Source organism: Pavona decussata, unplaced genomic scaffold (genome assembly GCF_977016875.1).
Source record: "Pavona decussata unplaced genomic scaffold, jaPavDecu1.1 SCAFFOLD_21, whole genome shotgun sequence".
Taxonomy (NCBI): domain Eukaryota; kingdom Metazoa; phylum Cnidaria; class Anthozoa; order Scleractinia; family Agariciidae; genus Pavona; species Pavona decussata.
Genome location: NW_028145444.1, coordinates 6,125,547 through 6,147,352, shown reverse-complemented (window position 1 = coordinate 6,147,352; position 21,806 = coordinate 6,125,547). Strand labels below are relative to the sequence as shown.

General features: G+C 37.9%; 1 protein-coding gene and 1 pseudogene across 1 annotated transcript; both read right to left on the bottom strand.

Moving 5' to 3' along the window:
- Positions 1-4,791: 4,791 nt before the first annotated feature.
- LOC146486466 (acid-sensing ion channel 1C-like) lies at positions 4,792-19,387 on the bottom strand. The gene is made up of 6 exons (XM_085097437.1): positions 18,380-19,387; positions 17,105-17,267; positions 15,660-15,716; positions 14,990-15,224; positions 11,529-11,620; positions 4,792-4,916 (listed from the first exon to the last, which is right to left on the bottom strand). Exons 1-6 carry the CDS (start codon positions 19,301-19,303, stop codon positions 4,792-4,794), a joined length of 1,596 nt encoding a protein of 531 aa, XP_084953563.1. The 5' UTR covers positions 19,304-19,387.
- Positions 12,941-14,055, bottom strand: LOC146486467 (uncharacterized protein KIAA1958-like; annotated as a pseudogene).
- Positions 19,388-21,806: the final 2,419 nt, after the last annotated feature.

Genomic DNA, 21,806 nt, shown 5'->3' with positions numbered 1-21,806 from the left:
GAACGTTTCTATTGGCCAGTTGCTCTAACACATTTCAAAATCTATTGTGGTTTGCGCACGGTCAAGTCCAAAAATGTTAACAAAAACATACAACAAAGAAACTTGTTTGGCTTTATAACCATTCTCCTATATTAACTGGTGCAACCGTCTGACTTTATTTCGGCATCACCAACAATTATTTTCCTATAGTTATCGTACCATATTCACATGCGGCATTTCATATATGACAATGCGACAACTTTGGTTAATTCTGATATGTATGCGAAATTATATTCGGCGCTTTGTTCTACGTTAAGTTACCATCGCGATATTGCTAAAGGGATGCTCTTTGTAGTTTCCAGTTCCTGCCTGCGGTTGGCATTCTAGTACTCAGGCCTCAGCATTATAAGAGCTCATCGCATATTCTTTCCACCTTCCCTGGCCCTTATAAATCTATTTGCGCTCAATCTACACTTCTAGTTCTGATCAGAATACCAGGAGCGGCTAACGATTGCTGAATCCGATGTCTTGATCGTATTCCAAGCGCAACAGTCTAGTAAAACAGCATATTTCGTGCTTAAATAAATTAAATTATTTCATGAATCACACATTTTCTTTTGTTATTCAACCTCCTTTATTTAACTTACATACTTCATGAATATTAAACTAACTGAAACGAGGGATTTATACAGATAAATCCCTCATTTACATTAGCAGTACTGCGAGAAACGCACACATCAGGTTGCTTCTATTGTTCTCCGTTTCTCACCTAAGTGTGACGGTACTAATTAGCCGGCGTTTGTCCCCTTGAACAAAGGAATAATTTCATGAAATAAGTCAGATAAATACCTCGAACGTCGGTATTAATCCATATAAGTTCTCCGTATTTATCTCTTACTTAAACCAGAGTTATGTGAAACTAAATGTAAACTACCATCACAAACTTTGTTCTTTAATATAGAATTATTTGCACTCTATTATTGTTAGTATGCTGTTTGTCTTTTGTGGGTGTGTGTGTGTGTGTGTGAGGGAGAGGTACATTATTACATATACTTTACTCAGATTGGGAATGATGTATACAGCTGAAAATAAATGAAAGAAAAAATTGTTAAAAATGTATATAAATTTCGTGCTCGCCGGATCCAAGATGGCGGAACTCGTAAGTTTGTCTATACCAACCAAGGGCTAGCAGTTCAAGACGTTTAAAGCTTGATATAAACTTTACCAGTTGACTGGCCCATTGAAAGATAAAATCGGCGACAGAGAAAGTATGGCATCGAATTGGCTTCCACGTGGTCCTGGTCTGAGTGCTAAGGGGAAGAAGTACCTGCTCAATAAGTACTGGACACGCTTTGAAACTACCTTTCGTCAAACAGCAACTGGCAAGATGCGAGTTCACAACCTTGAGACAAGGTTCTGGGGAGACAGCTGATTCCTTCGTGAAGCGGAAAATCGAATTCTTGTTGGAGAATGCCATTTTACGAATCCAGATGAGCACATCATCGATGCTCTCATCTTCGGATCTAATTTAAAACGCACGTAGACGAACGTCTTGCCGGAAAAGGGCGCCTCTCTCACCATTGATACCGTTCTAGATATTTGTAGCAAAGAAGAGGTCACAACTAAATTAAGGAGCTTTCAACTGACCATTCAACTCGCTTTGAAGCACTGATACATGAGCAAGTTTCTTCCAAGACAGAAAATTTTCCGAAAAAGCCTTGCTTGTGACCCCATTATTCATTTGTCTGGACTCGTTGTGGTATCGAACGTGATATTTCCGAGTGGTTTGATTTTGAAAGGTCCGGAGACAAATGGGACGAACATTTGAAATCGAAGCTAAGCTAATACTTTTTCAACCAACTCGTGAATGTTACCCAGTGAACTATCTATTGTTATTGAAGTCACCAGATATTCTTGTGATTATTGCTCAATCCTTATTGTGGATCGTTTATACCCTACTTGCTTCCTTTTGTCGCTAATTTACAATCCTAATTTAATTTTAATAATATGTTCAAATTAAGTCGAGCAAATAAATTACTTTTAGCGCATAATGATTTTATATCAGGACCGAGAGAGCACGTTAGAACTCCTTAAGATTTTAGCAGTTTTGCTCCAGCAGAATATTTCCTGGAAATTTATGTTTCAATTTTATGCGGTCGTGTACAATTTTTCTCTGACATCTCCCTACCATATGAGTGATCATTTTATTGAGATAGTATCAAAGGCAAATACTGTTCAATTCTGGTCATAAAATTGCTTTGGCAAATCAGTAATGTTGACATTCCGACAAGATGGGTACCGTCAGTTAAGCAGAATGGAATACCTTAAGCTATCTGTCAGTAGTTCAACATTACTTGATGGAAATGAAATTTGTAGTTTTATTGAAAAGGTATTACAACAACAGCAATTTATTTGAAAAATAACAACGAACGGCTTGTCCTGCAAATAGTTACAAAACTAACCGAGGCGGGACAAGACGAATGCAGGAACACTTGAAAAAAGTAACAAGAACTTACAAATATAGACAAGCAAAAATTTAACATAGTAACAGATTCAAAGTATTTTACGCTAGTTAATTGAATAAAAGTAATATGGAACAATTATTTAGTTAGTCTTACTTTTTTTAATTATCATACTGATTTCAATGTAAAAATTGAGTGACTAAATAGTGTCCGATCCATTTGTATTGCCTCTGTATTTAACCGACAACGTTTAATTAAATCAGAATGGCTACTCTCGATCAATTTGAGTGGAAACAGTTGGTGACCAGATCCACTCTATGAATGTGAAAGCCGAAATGGTAATTTTGTGAATACTTTCGTTGCTCATTAGCTGTAGGAAGAGGTCAGCTTTTGCACTGAAGTTTTTTTTCTGTTGTGCTTTGTTGAGTTGTTTTTTTATTGTTATGGTAATTTACACTCAAATACTTAGATAATTATTTATTTATTTATTTATTTATTTATTTATTTATTTATTTATTTATTTATTTATTTATTTTAGCAAATCGTGGTTACTCAGTAATAAAATGATTATATTTTCCTGATTTCTACCACTACTCCAACTTTATACATTAACAACTTAGCGTTAATAAACTTTCTGGTTGATATTTTCCAGGTTTAAAATTGGTACAATAAACAAAACTGCATTTAAAGGTAAAAAGCTCTTTTGCACCAGTTGTGACCAGTTGTAACGTAATGGCACAGGTATTCTGCAGTCATAGCCAACGCTGCCCCAAAACAGTGAACATTTCTGGCGCAGGGCATTGTCTTTCGAGACAGAAGGAGACTACAAGTATCCGACTTCCTCATACGATACACTAGATGGAAAAGACATAGAAAATCAGAGGATGGGTGAGTTTAATTTAGTGCTCGATAAATGAGAAATTTGTTTATCGAAATCTTAAAACTAGAACAGCTGGGGGACGAAGTCAAGTCTCGAGGTAGGGAATTCCAAACCTAAGGTCCTTGGAGGATTGTAAATTGTTTAATGTTGGTTCTACAATGATGTGGACGTTTGTTGGTTCGGAGTGAAGAGATTGTAAAACGTATTAGGGAAGAGATGGCTGTGGTAGGAATGCATATAGTCTGCGTTGCTGGCGGTATTGTAGGCGCGCGCGAAATAAAGTTTTGGCGGCGGAGCCGCTAGAAGCGAGCGGCGAAGCCGTGAGGAAAATGGGCAGACGGGAATGCAGGCTAAAATGCATAAAACAAGCAATAAGAAAGGCATTTATGTTGAAAATGTCAAGGATATTCAGTCTGTGGAACAAGGGCGCGGAATGAGCAAGATGATTTGCTCCACATATGATTCTAACTATGCGTTTCTGCAGAAGAAAGAGTCTGTTTAAGTTACTGAAGGACAAGTTGAAGCCCATACAATATTACAATAGTTAACGTAAAGGTACACTATAGGGTATAGTATGAGGATAAGTAGGATTTAGAACAGAGAAAGAATTGTATTTTGCATTGCAGTTGGTTTTCATTTCATTCATGGCCCTAATTGCAGTCACTCAAGCGCGTACCACTATTTCCAGTTACTAAAAAGCAAAATGAAATGCCTGTAGCAAGCCAACATCTTGCTTACAAATACAATGCATACACTTTCCTTCCTGCGCCCTGGTGCTAGTGAGTGGATATCCTTTAGCTTAGTGCTTTACCCTGATATATTACTTGCTTCTCCAACAGCATGAACAAAAATTCTTAATTTATGCATTATTTTGATAGTACTTCTCGAAAACTGACTACAGTTGTAGTTCGTTTACTGGTCTATTTAAATTCTGATGTAGCTTTGTTTGACGATCCGTTACAGGTCAGTATGTACCAGAAATAAATTAGAGGTAGCTGATAAGTTGCAAAGAAGTTGCAAATCAATGTTGATTCTTAGAAGGAAATTATTATCGCTATTGCCAACAAATGATGAGAATCAAAGACCCCTTTGAACACTGGATTTACCAAATGTAATTTAATAGTTCGAAAAAAATCAGCCGTCCCAAATGTTCGCCATTTCGTCTAGCCTTTTCTGGTTTAATACCACTCACAACTGAACGACGTACTTTTCTCCTGTGCCTGTTGTTGTTCGCCAGAACTTTCGAAAGACTCGAAAACATCTTCAATATTAATCAAATAAAGGTGATCAATGCGAACATATTTGAAGAGATTTGTAACCAAAACACAACACGCCAGGGAACAATATCGAGTAACGTAACGTCATTATGTGGTTACTTAATTAGGGTCCAGTGACAAAAATATCATAGTAGTGATATTTATTCCTACAACAGGATGGCTTTACTTCTGAAGCAATTGAAAATACGTTTCCTTATTTTCTGTTCTTCAATCTAGAAAAAATCTTGTGGTATATTCTTCTCACACCATAGTCCAGGATTTCGCATACAGTCAGACAGCTCATGCCCACAAAAAGACCAAAATTCCCGCCAAGGCTCGCTGCATAAAAAAAGCAGAAATAAATATATAAGTTATATGTAATGGTGCGGATGTGAGGCACATTGCACATAATCGCGATCCTGGGGGATCTTCTTATTGGGCTGAGGCGACATTATTTTTGCGATAATGTCGTCTCAAAATGACGGTTTCTGATTGGCTCAAAAAGAGTCATGTACGCAAGGCAGCACTTTGGCAGAACAGCACTTAAATGGGTTCGGCGCGCAGAGATTAAAAATTTACTTCTGTGAATGAACATGCGACTTTGGATGGTGTCCTTTATTTCTTTTCATTTGAGTTTACAGATCTTCTGACACTGTTCAAGGAACACTAATAATATTTGTCTTGTGTTGAACATGCACCATACACAGCGCGGATACAGCTTTTTTTTTTTTTTAAGGTAAGCGAAAAAGAGTTATTATAAATTCGATGAAGAGAAATTTACTTAAAAGACTTTTTTCCTGAGTGTGAAGATGACCACGGTAAATAACAATGAGCTTAAATTCCAATAAATTATGGCATTTACAAAGCAATAGGATCTGATTTATTTGGACTGCTCTCCTTATCAGAGGCTTTGAGATGCTTTCGCTTGCTCAAAGTTTTTGTTCCAATTAGTACCATCGCCAATATGTGTCGAAATGTGCTTCAAGAGTGCTTCAAGAGCTCTGCTGTGTTGTCTTTCATGGTTCAGGTCTGTCAATTTGATCTTCTTCTCGTAGCTAGCGCAAGCGACGAACGGCAGTCTCGGTAATTTTTACAGCATTCTTCGCCGCTTGATTTACTTCAAATTCTTAAATCTCCACGTCATCTAAGTTAGGATAACAATGCTCTTTTTTCATTTTATCGTTGCTTTTTTGTTTCTTGCTTCTGGTTGTGAGGTTTATTCATCACTGTTTTCATGTTGTTGTTTATCCCGCGGCGGTAACAAATTTTCGATAAAATTCGCTGGCAAAATGTTTAAACCTGCCAGCTCGCCTATTTTTATCAATGATAGGTACTTTAAGGACTGTACATTTTTGCATTTTCTTTGCTTTGACGTAAAAATTAAAGCCAAAAATTCTAATAACCCGCCTCGAGAAAAAAGTTCGCGTACGGATATTACCATGGCTACAGTTTGACTGAAGTAAGAATCAGCGCACGATTTGTACTTTATCCGTTTACTCTCTCCAATAAAATGTTTGTATCGCGATAAAAAACTAAATTTGATTTTCAGACGACATTACGGCTCCCTCGCTTCGCGACTCTGCCCAATACGGAATATATTTTATCCCAACTAGCCGTCATTATAACGCCGAAATGTCGTCTCAAAATCGAATTTAGTTTATGTTAACAATGCAAACTTCAATAGATAGGCCTATTTTCACACTATATGGAGTTCGTCGCATTTCATGAATAGAGACGACAATCTTCATCAGTAACATGAGCGTGGATGTGACTTATGAAGCCAATTATGTCTGCAAATTCTCTGACACAGTTGGGCAATGACAGCGGAGTGAAGACCGAAGAGAGACTGTTGAATTAGGCTCCACATGTTGCCTGTCTGTTTGTGTTAGGTTTACTGTAGATTCCATCGGGACACCTATCCATTCAAGTCTTGTACGTGCTTAAGAGTGCCTGACTGTAACTTTCGAGAATCGCTGGCCAAGCTTGAAAAATCGAAACTCCTGATAATTTGCCTGAAGTTTACTTTTGGGGAACTATCTTCGAAAATATTATTTGAATGTTCTGGAAATTTTTAGTTTTCGAGAATTTTGGAGAAAACGAAATAACGGGTTTTGCCTCATTAATTATGCAAAAATCTCACTCAAAATTAGCCAAGTTCAATACGCTTGTGTTGAAACAGCACGCAACGCTAGAAAGCGTGGTCGGTTTTGAATAAGAGCATAACTCACCTACTTTCTATCAATGGGACCTATGTAAACTTTTGTAGAACTTTGGAGGGTTTTATGGCTCTTTGAAAAAGTGACATTTTGAGGACTTCGCGATGAGGCGAAAATTGAGTAAGTTTGAAGGTTTAAAATGCATCTTGGTATGTCAGGTATCGACTCGAGAGGAACATTGTGATAAAGCTTGGGTCTTCGTCTTTAATAATACGAAATAAAAAATCTGGGCAATCAATGCACGCGCTGACGAAAACCAAAGTTAGCGAGGCTTCGTTAACAAATTTGCATAATTCGCAGCTGTTGAGAAAATGCTATGTTGTGGCGACTCGGTGAAAACATTGACCCAGGCTATCTTCAAATGGTTATTTTACCCCACATTGCATTTGTCTGTTTCTCTTTCTTGTTTTAATAAGGTGTTAGAAAAGGTCTGGAAAAAAATGCGTGATCGGAAAAGAAAATATTCGTCAAATTCTGGTGGGAAATTTGCATAATGCAAATCTTCCAATAAATCTTTCTGCAAAGGAATCTGATTGGGAAGGTTTCGTTAAGAGACCATTTGACCGAAACTCCCCACATAAAAGGAGTCAAAACAACGTTTAATAATTCGATTTTAACCAATTATTGTCGAATCTTAACCTTTAAATTAATAGTGCCAAAGTGATACTCGCTATTGCGTTATCTGCGTCACGTCAGTAGCTGTCGATAAGTCTTAGAATATAATGCCCACAAACCAATTTGTGCTGCGAAATTGCCAATTACAACAACTAGAAAAAAGACCTTTATTTACTGGCATATGAGTGGTTTTGATAAAAGTAAAACGTTCACATGACACTTGAATCACGTTTAAAAGATACATGCTTGTCAAATGAGATGCGAAAGTTGGACACAGGGTCGGTCAAAGTGAATATTTTTAATTAAATCAAGTTTGTTTACTGGAATGCATGCTTTTTCAAATAGCTAGTCCAACCTTCTTCAGTGGCCTTCCAAATAATGATCACCCAGAATTGGGTCAGTCAAAAAAGCTCTCAATTCGTGTTGTTTGATACTGTACCTTCGCAAGTGACTGAAAAACAATGTCAGCTGGCACGCCATATTTTAACGTAATTACTGGTATGAAATATCACACATGCACGGATACACGCTTCAAAAAACCTGTGTGCCAATTTCCGTTTGACAAAATAATAACCTACCTACAGTCCACATTGGCTGTAGGGCATGCATTTATCTTTGTCGAATGTCAACAACAGAAACACGGGTATCTCAGTGACACTGTATACACGCAATGTCTAGTGCATACATCACAGTTAGCCGAAGCTCTATGACCTTTGTTTGACCTTTATATTTTGATGTCATTATGAGTGTTACGCAATGGCGTAAATTATAAGGGTTTGTATGGGAATTTACGAATGTGTTTTGGAGTCGAAAGTAAAGGGCATGAATTGAACAAAAATTGCTTACCTTGTCTCCTTGATCTCTTGCCAGTGTTTGTGCGCCATATTTTGGCCATTTTAGTACGATTCCAGTGGGTTTTAAAAGTAGACGATGAGAAGTCCAAAGACTACTGCAAAGCTGACACAACGTAATATATTTTAAAACAATATTTCGGCTGGCCAAACCAGCCTTCTTCAGGTTTAGATGTTACTAAATTTTATAAATGAAATTACAATATATATCATGGAGGATGTTGCAATACATGGGAGCAGCGGAAATGACGTTTACAAGGTGGTACCAAAGGATGAGGAAATAAGTAAAATAAAATAAAAAAATTAAAAGGTTTGCTGAAAATTTTCCTCTCTCTATACGATATCCCACTATAGATATATATCCCCAAAATCGTGGTCACTTTGGTAGCAATAGTATTCTTTGAAATAAATTGCAACGTTAACAACAGGGTCATTTTAAAACACGAGTCGCAGACGAAGAACTGCGGACCACGGGGTGCGCATAAAGTTCGTATTAGGATAGGAGGACTTTGGACTACGAACTATGGACTGACTCCACGCCCTACAGTTTACATTGGCTGTAGGGCATGCATTTATCTTTGTCGAATGTCAACAACAGAAACACGGGTATCTCAGTGACACTGTATACACGAAATGTCTACTGCATACATGTCTTTGTACGACATCTAGATGATTGCGCACGTGGGCTCATTGGCTGATCACGATCATGATCATCAAACATCCTTTTGCGAATTTAATTACGCCAGTTTTCACCATATCGAACCCTGAGATGAATGCTTAAAACTAAAATGACGGCTCTCTTCAGCGCGTATTTAAAATCCAGCTGTTTCGCTGAGATAAAGCAAGATTTTATGTTTGCACTGTCGATCCTCACTATTTTATTCCAAGTCCTTGTTTTGTTTCTAAAAAAAAAAAAAAAACAATAAAGGGACAAAAACAACTACCGAAACTTGATTTGATACATATTAAACTTACTGAGAATGAATACAAGAAAAATATGATTTTCAGACTTCAGTTCTCCTTTAAACCCAGTCCGTAGTCCGTAGTCCGTAGTCCGTAGTCCGAAGTCCAAAGCTTACTTTAGTTTCTCTTTTATACCCAGTCCGTAGTCCGTGGTCCGCAGTCCTTTGTCTGCGACTCAGACTTTGTACTGACCTCATTGTTGACGTTGCAACGAAAACTATTGCTACTGAAGTGACCAACCTTTTGGGGACATATATAGCAGGATATAGAGCAAGGAAAATGTTCAACAAACCTTTAAATACCGACTGGAATCGTACTAAAATGGCCAAAATATGGCGCACAAACACTGGCAAGAGATCAAGGAGACAAGGTAAGCAATTCTTGTTCAATTTATGTCCTTTATTTTCGACTCCAAAACACGTTCGTAAATTCCCATACAAACCGTAACGATTTACGCCATTGCGTAACACTCATAATGACATCAAAATATAAAGGTCAAACAAAGGTCATAGAGCTTCGGCTACCTGTGATGTATGCACTAGACATTGCGTGTATACAGTGTCATTGAGATACCCGTGTTTCTGTTGTTGACATTCGACAAAGATAAATGCATGCCCTACAGCCAATGTGGACTGTAGGTAGGTTATTATTTTGTCAAACGGAAATTGGCACACAGGTTTTTTGAAGCGTGTATCCGTGCATGTGTGATATTTCATACCAGTAATTACGTTAAAATATGGCGTGCCAGCTGACATTGTTTTTCAGTCACTTGCGAAGGTACAGTATCAAACAACACGAATTGAGAGCTTTTTTGACTGACCCAATTCTGGGTGATCATTATTTGGAAGGCCACTGAAGAAGGTTGGACTAGCTATTTGAAAAAGCATGCATTCCAGTAAACAAACTTGATTTAATTAAAAATATTCACTTTGACCGACCCTGTGTCCAACTTTCGCATCTCATTTGACAAGCATGTATCTTTTAAACGTGATTCAAGTGTCATGTGAACGTTTTACTATTATCAAAACCACTCATATGCCAGTAAATAAAGGTCTTTTTTTCTAGTTGTTGTAATTGGCAATTTCGCAGCACAAGTTGGTTTGTGGGCATTATATTCTAAGACTTATCGACAGCTACTGACGTGACGCAGATAACGCAATAGCGAGTATCACTTTGGCACTACTAATTTAAAGGTTAAGATTCGACAATAATTGGTTAAAATCGAATTATTAAACGTTGTTTTGACTCCTTTTATGTGGGGAGTTTCGGTCAAATGGTCTCTTAACGAAACCTTCCCAATCAGATTCCTTTGCAGAAAGATTTATTGGAAGATTTGCATTATGCAAATTTCCCACCAGAATTTGACGAATATTTTCTTTTCCGATCACGCATTTTTTTCCAGACCTTTTCTAACACCTTATTAAAACAAGAAAGAGAAACAGACAAATGCAATGTGGGGTAAAATAACCATTTGAAGATAGCCTGGGTCAATGTTTTCACCGAGTCGCCACAACATAGCATTTTCTCAACAGCTGCGAATTATGCAAATTTGTTAACGAAGCCTCGCTAACTTTGGTTTTCGTCAGCGCGTGCATTGATTGCCCAGATTTTTTATTTCGTATTATTAAAGACGAAGACCCAAGCTTTATCACAATGTTCCTCTCGAGTCGATACCTGACATACCAAGATGCATTTTAAACCTTCAAACTTACTCAATTTTCGCCTCATCGCGAAGTCCTCAAAATGTCACTTTTTCAAAGAGCCATAAAACCCTCCAAAGTTCTACAAAAGTTTACATAGGTCCCATTGATAGAAAGTAGGTGAGTTATGCTCTTATTCAAAACCGACCACGCTTTCTAGCGTTGCGTGCTGTTTCAACACAAGCGTATTGAACTTGGCTAATTTTGAGTGAGATTTTTGCATAATTAATGAGGCAAAACCCGTTATTTCGTTTTCTCCAAAATTCTCGAAAACTAAAAATTTCCAGAACATTCAAATAATATTTTCGAAGATAGTTCCACAAAAGTAAACTTCAGGCAAATTATCAGGAGTTTCGATTTTTCAAGCTTGGCCAGCGATTCTCGAAAGTTACAGTCAGGCACTCTTAAGAACCAGGTACAGGTTTCGATCTATACTACCAGCTGATACTGCTCTTACATCCGAACCTATTCTGTGTCAATACCTCGCTGGATTTCAGGGAAAGAGTTAAGGCCCGGCTTGTACGGTACAATTGTACAAGCTCCTTACGGATCTAAACTGGACTAGCACGATTTTAAAACTTTTGGATTTCTAATACAGCAACTTACCAAATAAACTCCATAACTCGAAGCTTGGAATTTGTTCAATTTCATCATATTGCAAATCGTTGAAATAAATGTCGAGAGAAACAACATTCTCGCTGAGTGAAGTAAAAAAGAATAAACAAAAACATAATTAATGATCGCACAATAGGCCTACATAAAATCCCAATGATTATGGCGAACAAATAGCATTCCTGTTTTCAACTTAAAGACATAGTGTCAGAACTACCCAGGGAAATTTACCATTACCACTGAATCAACTTCAAATATACAGAGAGATGTTTAAAAAATGGTTCAAATAATAGATACCACAAACTTGAGCCTTCTCTAGCTCTAAACAGAAGCTCTCTCTCAATTGTGAGGGACTCAACAATTTGTAACCAACAGAACGCGACACAAATGTCGAGAAATATTTTTTTATACATCGTATGGATCTCATTTCGTCTCCAGGGTAATGCTCGTTAGGAAATTAAATTTTTTCCCTCCCAGCAATTCCATTTACACTGCAAATGCAAATTGAATTATCTGATTTCTCAATCAGGGGCTAGTTTCACGAAGCCCTTCCAAGTTAAGATGTATCCTAATTATTGTCTCTAAACAATAATCTGTTGTTATAATGACAATAGGCTATTGTTAAGAAACAGCACTTAGGATACATCTTAGGTTAGGACGGATTCGTGTTAAGAAGAGCTGGGCCAGATTCACGAGACCCTCCTAAGATGTATCGTAAAAAAAGATTACTTCATGCAAAGTGCGCGCGGACGGTGTTTACGTATCAGAAATCTCACTCGTTCGCTACGCTCACTAAACAACGAGTGCGTAAACACCGTACAAAGCACTTTCCATGCTGTAAATACTGAGATTTTTCGGCGCTGAACAGGTTTGGTAAATACGTACACATAGCTCTCAAGTGTTCTATTGTCATAATGAAAGTACACAAAATGGAACTACACGAAAATATCAGGTTTTTTCAGAAATGAAAACAACAACAGCAAAATGTTTGGGAAAAGATAATTCATAAGATAATTTTAGTGTCTTAAACTCATTCTAATCGGTTTAGAAATCGAATATCAAGAATTTTCACACAACTAGTACAAAAAAAAAGTTTACGAATAAGAACTGAGGATATGTAACCACACTAAAAACTTCTATTGCCAGGGAGGGCTATCTTCTTCCGAAGAATCTAAAATACGTTTAAAATGCTTGAAGGTGTGCTTTCTGTTGCTGAGTTTGCATTAGGTGACTGATTTACTGTGTTTATGGAGATGTTAAAGTGTCGTCCATGAGACTTCTCCGCTAAATACACTTGCTCTATGCATTGTAGGACTGCTTGCGCTTGATGACTGAAAACTACAAGACAGAGTTTCAGCTTCACTCTCTGTAGGCCAATGCTCGATGAAGTTTGCAGCACGTTCAGCTCAGGTCGCACTCAGTATTCGTGACATGTTTTTTTTTTTTGTTTTTTTTTGTTTTTTTTTTTGCTGTTGCTGAGATATGTGGCTATAATTCTTATGCTTTGGACATTTCTGTGGCCTGAGAGCTGCATTATGTGACTAGGAGCTGAGGTATGTCGCTGTCGTTTAGTTTGTGTATCATGCGTTTTCGAGCACTGTGGTTTGTCAATCGTTTACTTGAAAGGCCTCCTTTTTCCGCCATGGTTTTCATCAAACTGTTCAATTTGTTCTGACCCATTGCACTTGATTTAAACCACAGTTTATTTGGCGAAGGACTTTTTGTGTAATTTATTCCGAGTTAGTATGGCGCATCAGGTTTATTCACCGTGTCAGGTCGCTTTTCGAAATAAATCTTGTAAACGGCAACTGGATCTCTCTCAGCTGGACCGTTTGGTGCTGCGAAAGCCTTCGGTTTAACAGCTCTGACATTACGTGATTCAGCTCCCGTTCTAGTTTTCGTTTGCCGCTCAGGATACTCTAAGTATTCAGTTCCGTCAGCTTCCATGTGAAGTTGCACGTCGCCCCAAGTCATCTGCTGATGTTCTTCACAGCCTCTCAAGCCAAAATGCACCGAATTGAAAGCCACACTGTGTTTAACAAACCTTCGGCATTTGAGATTCCGAGTAAATTCTTTTCGTAAAGAATGTTTTCCTCCACATCAGTCAAAACTTCAGCTGCGTCGGGACTGTTCCCTTTTCCTTCTTTTTTCAGTTGTTTGCTGCGAGCTTCCAGGCATTTTCTTGTTTCATCAAACACAACGTCTTCGATAATACTCGCTGAGTCCTTGCGTTCTTTTAAATACCGGTTGAAACTTGAAAAGAACCCTGAAGGCTTGATGACTCATAGTCTTGGCCATCTTTTCTTTTCACACTAACAATGAGTTCACTAACGTAGCGGTTGAACTCTTCTGGTTGAATTTCTTCAATTTTTCTTTGGTCGTTTTTCCCCAGCAGAAATGCAGTAAGTAGCTTCACATCCCGCTGCGTTTTTGCTCGAGTGTTTTTGTTTTCTTGGTCGGTAATATATTCTTTGATGGGTTTATCCAAAGGTTTGAACCTACTGCCAGAACATTCAGCCATCAGTAGTTGTTTATCAGAATGTTTTAAACTCGTCTGGAAACACCGGCGAGCGAGGAATTTAGAGCCGTAAAAAAGATAGCGCCATCGACAAAGCTACGCCAAAGCTACCACGTTTATTGAAAATGTTCATGCGTTTTGACAGCCGCTTTCTGATTGGACGACACGTGTGAGAAAGTTGTTTCGCTATTGTCATTGGCTGCCAGAATTTCCGAGCTAGGTTTTCAACAGATTAATTCTATCTGTAAATCTCAGTATTTGTGAAATAAGTATTGTTTCTTAACTACTGTTAAGGAACAATTCCTAGGAGGGATTCATGAATGTGGCCCCTAGGCTTACCTTCTTTCAAACAAAAGCTAATTTAGGCCGCGCTAAATCAAAGATAAGTCATTTCTCAGTATTACTCTAGTGACCTTTCGTTCTCTGGATCTACCATCTCATTTTTGTACTCGTTAAAAAGAATTAATAACCAATTTATCGTCTTTGCCGATCAACTTGTCATTGAAAGAAAGTGGCCGAGCTGTGGAGGTAGACTAACGAACTCACCTCCGGGACAGACATAGTAGAAAAACGTCCCACTAATGTCGGGGAGATGAGCATTGCAGGAATTGACTGATCCATTAGATGGGATTCTACTTCAAAATCACTATAAGCAAGATATTTTACCAGCAAAATATTGACAACGTACTTAATGATCACAGAGTCGTTGCAAGAACCCCTGTCATGACCGGCGCAAAGCTCGGTGACGCGACTCAGTATTTCTCCAAATTAAATAGGGCATTAATCATTAATAAAGCTAATAAATCTACCGCCCTCAAATTTTAGAATAAAAGAACAAAAACCGTAGCGACACATAATAAGAATATGGATTATAGGGACTAACACAAGAGGACAGATAAAGCTCGGCCTCTTCAAGCAATTTACAATATGTACTTACTCTATGTACTCATGCCTCTCTGGTTTGGTCATGTTAAAAAATGGTTGATATTCGTTGTACAATGACAGAGAAGCTGATGACTCCAGAGTTGTATTCAGGAATGATAAGAAATGTTCCACAAACACATCTCTTTGGAGCTTTGCATATGACAAAGCTGTCTGGTACTCCACATGATGGCATGCCTTGGGACAATCTTCTTTGCATCTGCGCCCTTCTTTGGATAAACTTAATAACTCTGCAAAGTGGGTGAACATAAATGATAGCGTTTTAAAAGTTTCTGATAAGAATCCAATCTGCACCGAGTTTCACTTTAATACCATTCACCTATAAAAATAAATAGAATTACTTGTTTTTCTTGTGGTGATTGGGTTCATTTACTGCGATTTTGTCGAGGTTTTTGGTGGGGAAGGGGCTTCAAAATTGGGCTTACTATTTCTTTATTTTGCTTTGGAAGTCATATACAACATCTATACACGCCGATACTGCATGTCAAAATGAATTGCGTACAACGCTGAAAATAACGAAAAACTGTTATTTGAATTAAATATACCACTATCGTAACTCAGCTGATATTCAATCTCTGCCCCTACTTGACCAAACAAGCTATTTTCAAAATCCATTCGATAACTTGGTGATTTGATGAGCATAAAACGCTTAAAGCTACACTTACCAAGAATAGGCAGCGCACAAAGCAGTGTATTGCTTGGATCACAAACCTGAGCTTTAGCTAAAATGAAGAGATTGATACGAATAAAACGTTAAAAAGTTTTTACAAGGAACGCGATGTATAGAAAGAGGCAAGTTTTGCCCTTGCCCTTTAGGGCAAAATTCAAATAATCATGCGGGAAAATAAATGCCGTCATCCCGATTGGGCCCATTCTTGCAAATATTAATCTCCTATGACTCTAATGAGCTCAAAGTTTGCATTTTTCTTTGATACATCTTGCTCTTTGTAAAAATTCTTATCAGAATTCTTACCTTCCCCTGAAGGTTTAAGTTTTAGCCGAAACGTTGTATATATTTACTGAATATTTTTAACTAGAGCGTTATATTTGTTGTCATGAATTCTCCTGGTTAAAGGTCTATGTTTAAGAAAGGAGAATATTAATGTGATAACTAAAAGGAAATATTTGCTTGCAAATAGGATTTTTATGACTCTTCTTCCAAGATAGTATTTTTCAGTTCCGTGTGGGCCTGGGACTTGAAGTGGCAGGTATTTAAATTTCAGCCGATACCCTTTAGGAGTCGTATGCTGGCCATGTGACCAGGCATCCACGTGAGTGTTACTTCAGTTCATCTTGACGGTGGTTAAAGACACGCTTTTTCATCTCTCCTCCTTCCCTTGTACCAGCCACTCTCCTTTTATTTATTGTCGGTTTGTATTATAGTTATGGCGTTTTCAGTGCCCTCACCTTTACTAGGCCAAACTTTGTATCAAGGATTTGATTGAAAAATATTTTAAAATAAATGCGGCAATGGGATTTTACCCATAGGTATTTACTCCAGTCTTTGAATGTGGTATTTTGCCCAGTAAACATAGCTCAGGCAAAGCAGCATCTTAGGGTTATGCTAATTATTTGTAAGGGAGAAAAGGCATTAAAAATCTATGACTTCGCTGACACTGTCTTCAACTTCAAAAAACGTTCAAACCTTTTTTGTTGAGACATAAAACTTCGAACAAAAAAAATTTCTGTTGCGTTCTCGGTAAACTATCAACTTATTATACTTTGGCGAGTCATGGGATCAGAACAAAATTAACGTTCAAGATTTATTGATTTTAATAATATTCTAGTCACTATATGTAAAAACTAAGATAAGGTTTGAAGTTGTTCATGTCTCTTAACATGGCAGAAAGCGAACTTCTGAATTTATTTATCTCTAAATGCCAGGCCTTCCCTGTATGCTATTTTATAGAGACTAAAATGATGGTCTGCAAGATGTATACATTTGCAGTGTTGTCGGTTCATGGGAAAAGGCTAGGAATTTGAATGTTGCTATGCTTCATTTGTTCGGGCGTTGTTTTGTTACCTAAAAAATTGAACTTAGGATCGCCACTGTTTGAAGGAGTGAAAGTGGCTGTGTGCAAACTTATTTTAATCCTTAAAAGGTTTTTACCTCTAAATTCCAAGAGGCGGCATCCGCATTTACTGATAACAAGCTCGTTCATGCACTGCATGATACAGCCGGGCTGAGAGTAAGCATAGGAAGCTTCACCGTTAAACATGCTTAATCTCCTTTGAGTGCAGTTTGTTTCATATGGCTCCGGTAAATTGGTTATCTGCAAAAGGCAATAGTATAATTGTCTCAAAATGAGTTTTCATCTCAAAACACTCACGTTGGGTTTTGTTAAAAACAAATTGGCTCTGAGCATTTGAAGTTATAGAAGTAGCAGATGGATTAATTGTGCGTCAGATATTCAACTTGGTTTTGCTATAACACCTGTCTATAAGAAATCCTTTGGACACAGCTCACATATTTGTAGGCTATATTCCCTGAACAAAACCTAACATCTAGAATAGGAATAAACCCATTTAATAAGTTTGGGAGGAGATGAAATAGAGGGAAATTTCAGCTCTATTCACACGCCCACAGTTCAGTTTGAATGAAACTCAAAACAGACATGATAAATAGATACCAAATAAAGGGAAACAGCAGCTTTAAAGTCAAAGGTCTGGGAAGAGTCCCACGGCTAGCTTCGATACGAAAATAGAGAGAAACACTGTTTTAGTACTTTGAAATGATAGAAATAATTTTTATCCTTTGTTCATTATTACAAGATATTTTTGGTCAAGTTCATCTTCAACTTCAGGAATCCTTTTAGTTCAATATTTGGAATAATCAACTAAAAGCCGGGTCCTTTATTGTTTTTTCTTTTTCTTTTAGTTTTAGGAAAATACTGGCGCTCGACGAAGGAGTACATTTTGTACTCTGGTCCGGTTCCTGTGATTTTGTCGCCATCCTGTCTAACCAAGCGAGCTCTAAGGCAATTGTTTTTTGTTGTTGTTGTTGTTGTTGTTTTTGTTCTTATGTTTTGTTTTTTTGTTTTCAGCGCCATTAGCTTTAAATTTCGGAGAGCTGGAAGATATCGTATTTTGAAAATTGATGAAGCATAGGGAAAAGGTTAAGTAATCTATGCCTATTTCTGGTCTACAATTACTTTAGTATATATATATACATATATAGCGATAACCTCACGATTTCCTCTTTCAGGGAGTGCCTTAGCTTGAGCGTTTTCTTCAGTGGGCCTATTAAGTTGCTGTGTTGTATCGGGTTGTTTTGTGTCATTTTTTCTGGTAACCATTTAAAAGCTCTCAGCTGTCTGACGGTTTAATTTATAAATATAAAGCTCAAAGCATTCGAATAACCGGATTCGATTTTGGGATTCAATACCTTTTTCATTTTAATGGAGCAAAAGGTGTGACTCCCAGGCTGAACACTGAAGCCGTACTCGAGCATAAATGGATAATTGTCTTGATCGTGGACCAGAACTGTTATTCCAGCGAGCGGATTCTTGCCATTTTTTATGTAACTGTCTCGTTGTATATTCAGGCGAAGTTTTAAACCGTGATTTTTACCAGCCATAGTAGCTTTCAAGAGTGCGTTACCATTCCTTCTAGAATTAAAAGTGAAACACTGGCCAAAAACGGTGCTCATGAACGAGCTGAAGTTCTGAGCTCCACAGAACAAGCCAGCGTACGAACAAGAAATAAACGTTGGTGGAACATTGGGAAGAAGCATCTCTTCTATTTGGTGGCTTATGGCTTCTGTGATAGCTTCCAAATTGTCTTGGTTGAACAAGATGCGAAATCTCTCTTGAAAGTCTTCAGTTATTACATCATTTGATTGTATTAGTATCTTGGAAAACTCGTCAACTAGTTCCTGTACTTCCTCCCCGCTTAAATCTGGGTTTGAAACTGACAGTAAATTTTTGATCTTATTCATGTTTGATGGGTTAAAATTACACAAGGAGACAGCAGGGAAAATCAAGAATCCTTCATGGGCACTTTTGGAGGAAATCTTCGTGTTAAATGGCCTCTGGAGATACTCCCTCACAGTTTGATATGCTTGATAATTACAAAATGCAAGTGATGCGAGAAGGGCCAAGCTCCAAAGAAGGCGCCTCACGGTGCTCCTAGCAAAGAGGTATTGGGCGCCATGCAAAGTTGTGTTGCTCAGAAAGGATTCTAATGTTTCGGGTGTCCCATCGTCAACATTCGGCGCCGCTCTGTTAACACCGCTCAATTCATTTGCGTTCTTCTCATCATCTTGTCTGGGTTTACACTCGATATCAGATACTCTTGCTCTGAAAGACATTGTGTATGTTTAAATGTTATCAAAGTAAGAACAACCCCTGATAAGTGTGTCTTGCGTGTGAAAAATTTCCGTAGCCACACAAGACGCGCTTCTTTAATTGTGTACCTGGGACTTGCCACTCGATAAGTTGGCAGCAGTCAATTACTCCACTGTGTATAAGCAGGTGTTTCTTTCTTAATTAAATGTTGTCACGATAACTCTTTTTTCCTTTTACTTGGTAGTTTTATCAGCCACACGTTGTTTATCGTGCTACGGCCTTTGGTAAATGGTAATCGTTTAGATCAAAAGAGAAAAGAGATCATACAACCACGGGGTTCCTTTAAGTTCAGAAATTATGACACCGTAAAACCAATTTTATTGCAAGCATGGACATAATTAATTATTAATTGTTAGTTTGGCAGCATGACATTGTGTTCTGTTTTGGAAATTTTAAAGACATTTCTTTTAGTTTTCCAAATAAGTGTTTAGGAAAGTCAAATGAAATTCCAATTTCATTCTCAGCAACATTTTATTTGAAGTAAAATTGCTGACAGTGCATAAAATATACCATAAACAATGTTTCAAGTAATGTTAAAAACACGAGCAGCATTGTTTTATCGGGATTTACAACCACTAGGGCGCAGCCGAGTGGTTGTAGACCTGATGAAACACGTGCTGCGAGTTTTTTAACGGCTTCAAAAGCATTCCTGGAAAAGCGTGTGTCAAGAGAGTTCACAACAATATAATGATGCTTATGTGAACGTTAGAAATTAGCATACTAGAAAAACATTAAACACCGCATACTAATAAGGACGAGGTTTTAACATGAACGCTTGTATATAATCGTTTGGTTTTACTTTCGCATGACCAGTTAAGAATTGGTTCATGTTTAGCGTGCGTATATCGAGTTATGGATGCACGCGGAAAGTTTGGAGAGCACGAGAGAAGGATGAGAGTTGCTCGAGGCGTAGCCTAGAGCAACTTTAGCTTCTTGAGTGCTCTCCAAACTTCCCAAGTGCATCCATAACTCGATATACGCACAGGTAAAAGCATGAACCAATTCTTTTATAACAACAAAGTATCGAAAAGTAGTACGCGAAATACAGGTTTTATTTGTGATTGATTACAAAATTCTCTCAATGCACTGTACCGAAAAACAAAGGTTCTTATCAGCTGTTTACAAACACGCCACAATTTATCATGATGACGCCAATGGGAATTAGATAGGGAGGTACTCGCACTATGTTATAACAAAATATTTCTTTTGGTTACCGTATTGTATTCGCAAGCAGAATTTCATCTCTATAGTTGATTGCATGTGACGTCATGGCGGCAAATTATGTGAGCATTTTTCTTTTGTTTTGTGCACCAACACGGTGACAATGCAATCCACTTATAATAATGCTAAAACCTTTTACATATTGATTTTGGAACTAAGAGTGTAATATATAGGGCGCTTTGTTTCATGTTTCGATCTCGATTATTTTAGTTACTGTCGTGGTATCGTTTAGAGAATAGTCTGTAGTTTTCCCTTGACAATGCCGCCAAGGTGTCGCTGAAACGTAGGAATTTTTTATCGTATAGTTTTTTTCCTGTATATGTTTAACTAAATCATTGGTTGAGGTCACACTGGAGAAAGTTAACCATGGTTTACCATGGTTAACGGCACCGTAAGGGTGACCCCCAATTTTCAGCTAACCATGGTAAACCTAACTCTGGTAAGTTGCCCTGACAACAGCGGCAAGAACAAAGTTGACTTGACCCCAGATAAGAATCTAGTTACCAAAAAAAAGAGGTGGGTACATCTCTTGTCTATCTAAACCATGCTTATTTTTTTGACAGTTTGTCATCTTTTTGGACAAACGCAGTAATTACAAAGCATTTGTGGATTCATATTTTATAAACATGAAATTTATTTTCCCGCTCATTCGCGCGTGTGTTTGAGTCCCTTTCAACGAGCTGGCAAATGAAGTCGAATGTTTCCCGTGTTACCCTGAAATGGTCTTTCCAAAGGGCTCGAAGGAGCCGGTTATTATGCATTTCCTCAAACCATCCCTGTGGTCGAGGGTAAACCCAGGCTTGCCTGCGCGCTCTTCTTTGTCTGTGTCTTTGCCGTCTACGGTTAATTAACGAAGCCGCTGCACTTTCTTTGGTCCAGATCTAAACTGAGTTGTATGTAAGAAGGAAGCGAATTCTACGTGCTCGTCTAAGCAGCAGAATTAAAAGCAAAAAGGAAACAATTGAAAATACAACTCTCTCTTGTTGATCCATAATTTTATTACGCGCCAAGTCACTGAGTTGTATGTAAGAAGGAAGCGAATTCTACGTGCTCGTCTAAGCAGCAGAATTAAAAGCAAAAAGGAAACAATTGAAAATACAACTCTCTCTTGTTGATCCATAATTTTATTACGCGCCAAGTCACAGTTCAGTAACTTACAGCTAATATAAACTCACGCGACATGTCAACATTTAGTGTACTCGTCACGTATAAGTTCACTGATCATGCGAAAAAGTGCACATGGAA

Coding starts and splice junctions, on each gene's coding strand:
- LOC146486466 (XM_085097437.1), bottom strand. CDS start 19,303: ATGTCTTTCAGAGCAAGAGTATCTGATATCGAGTGTAAACCCAGACAA. Junction 17,268..18,379: donor GCTCCATTAAAATGAAAAAG/GTATTGAATCCC, acceptor TGCCTTTTGCAG/ATAACCAATTTACCGGAGCC. Junction 15,717..17,104: donor CCGCCTCTTGGAATTTAGAG/GTAAAAACCTTT, acceptor TCTTCATTTTAG/CTAAAGCTCAGGTTTGTGAT.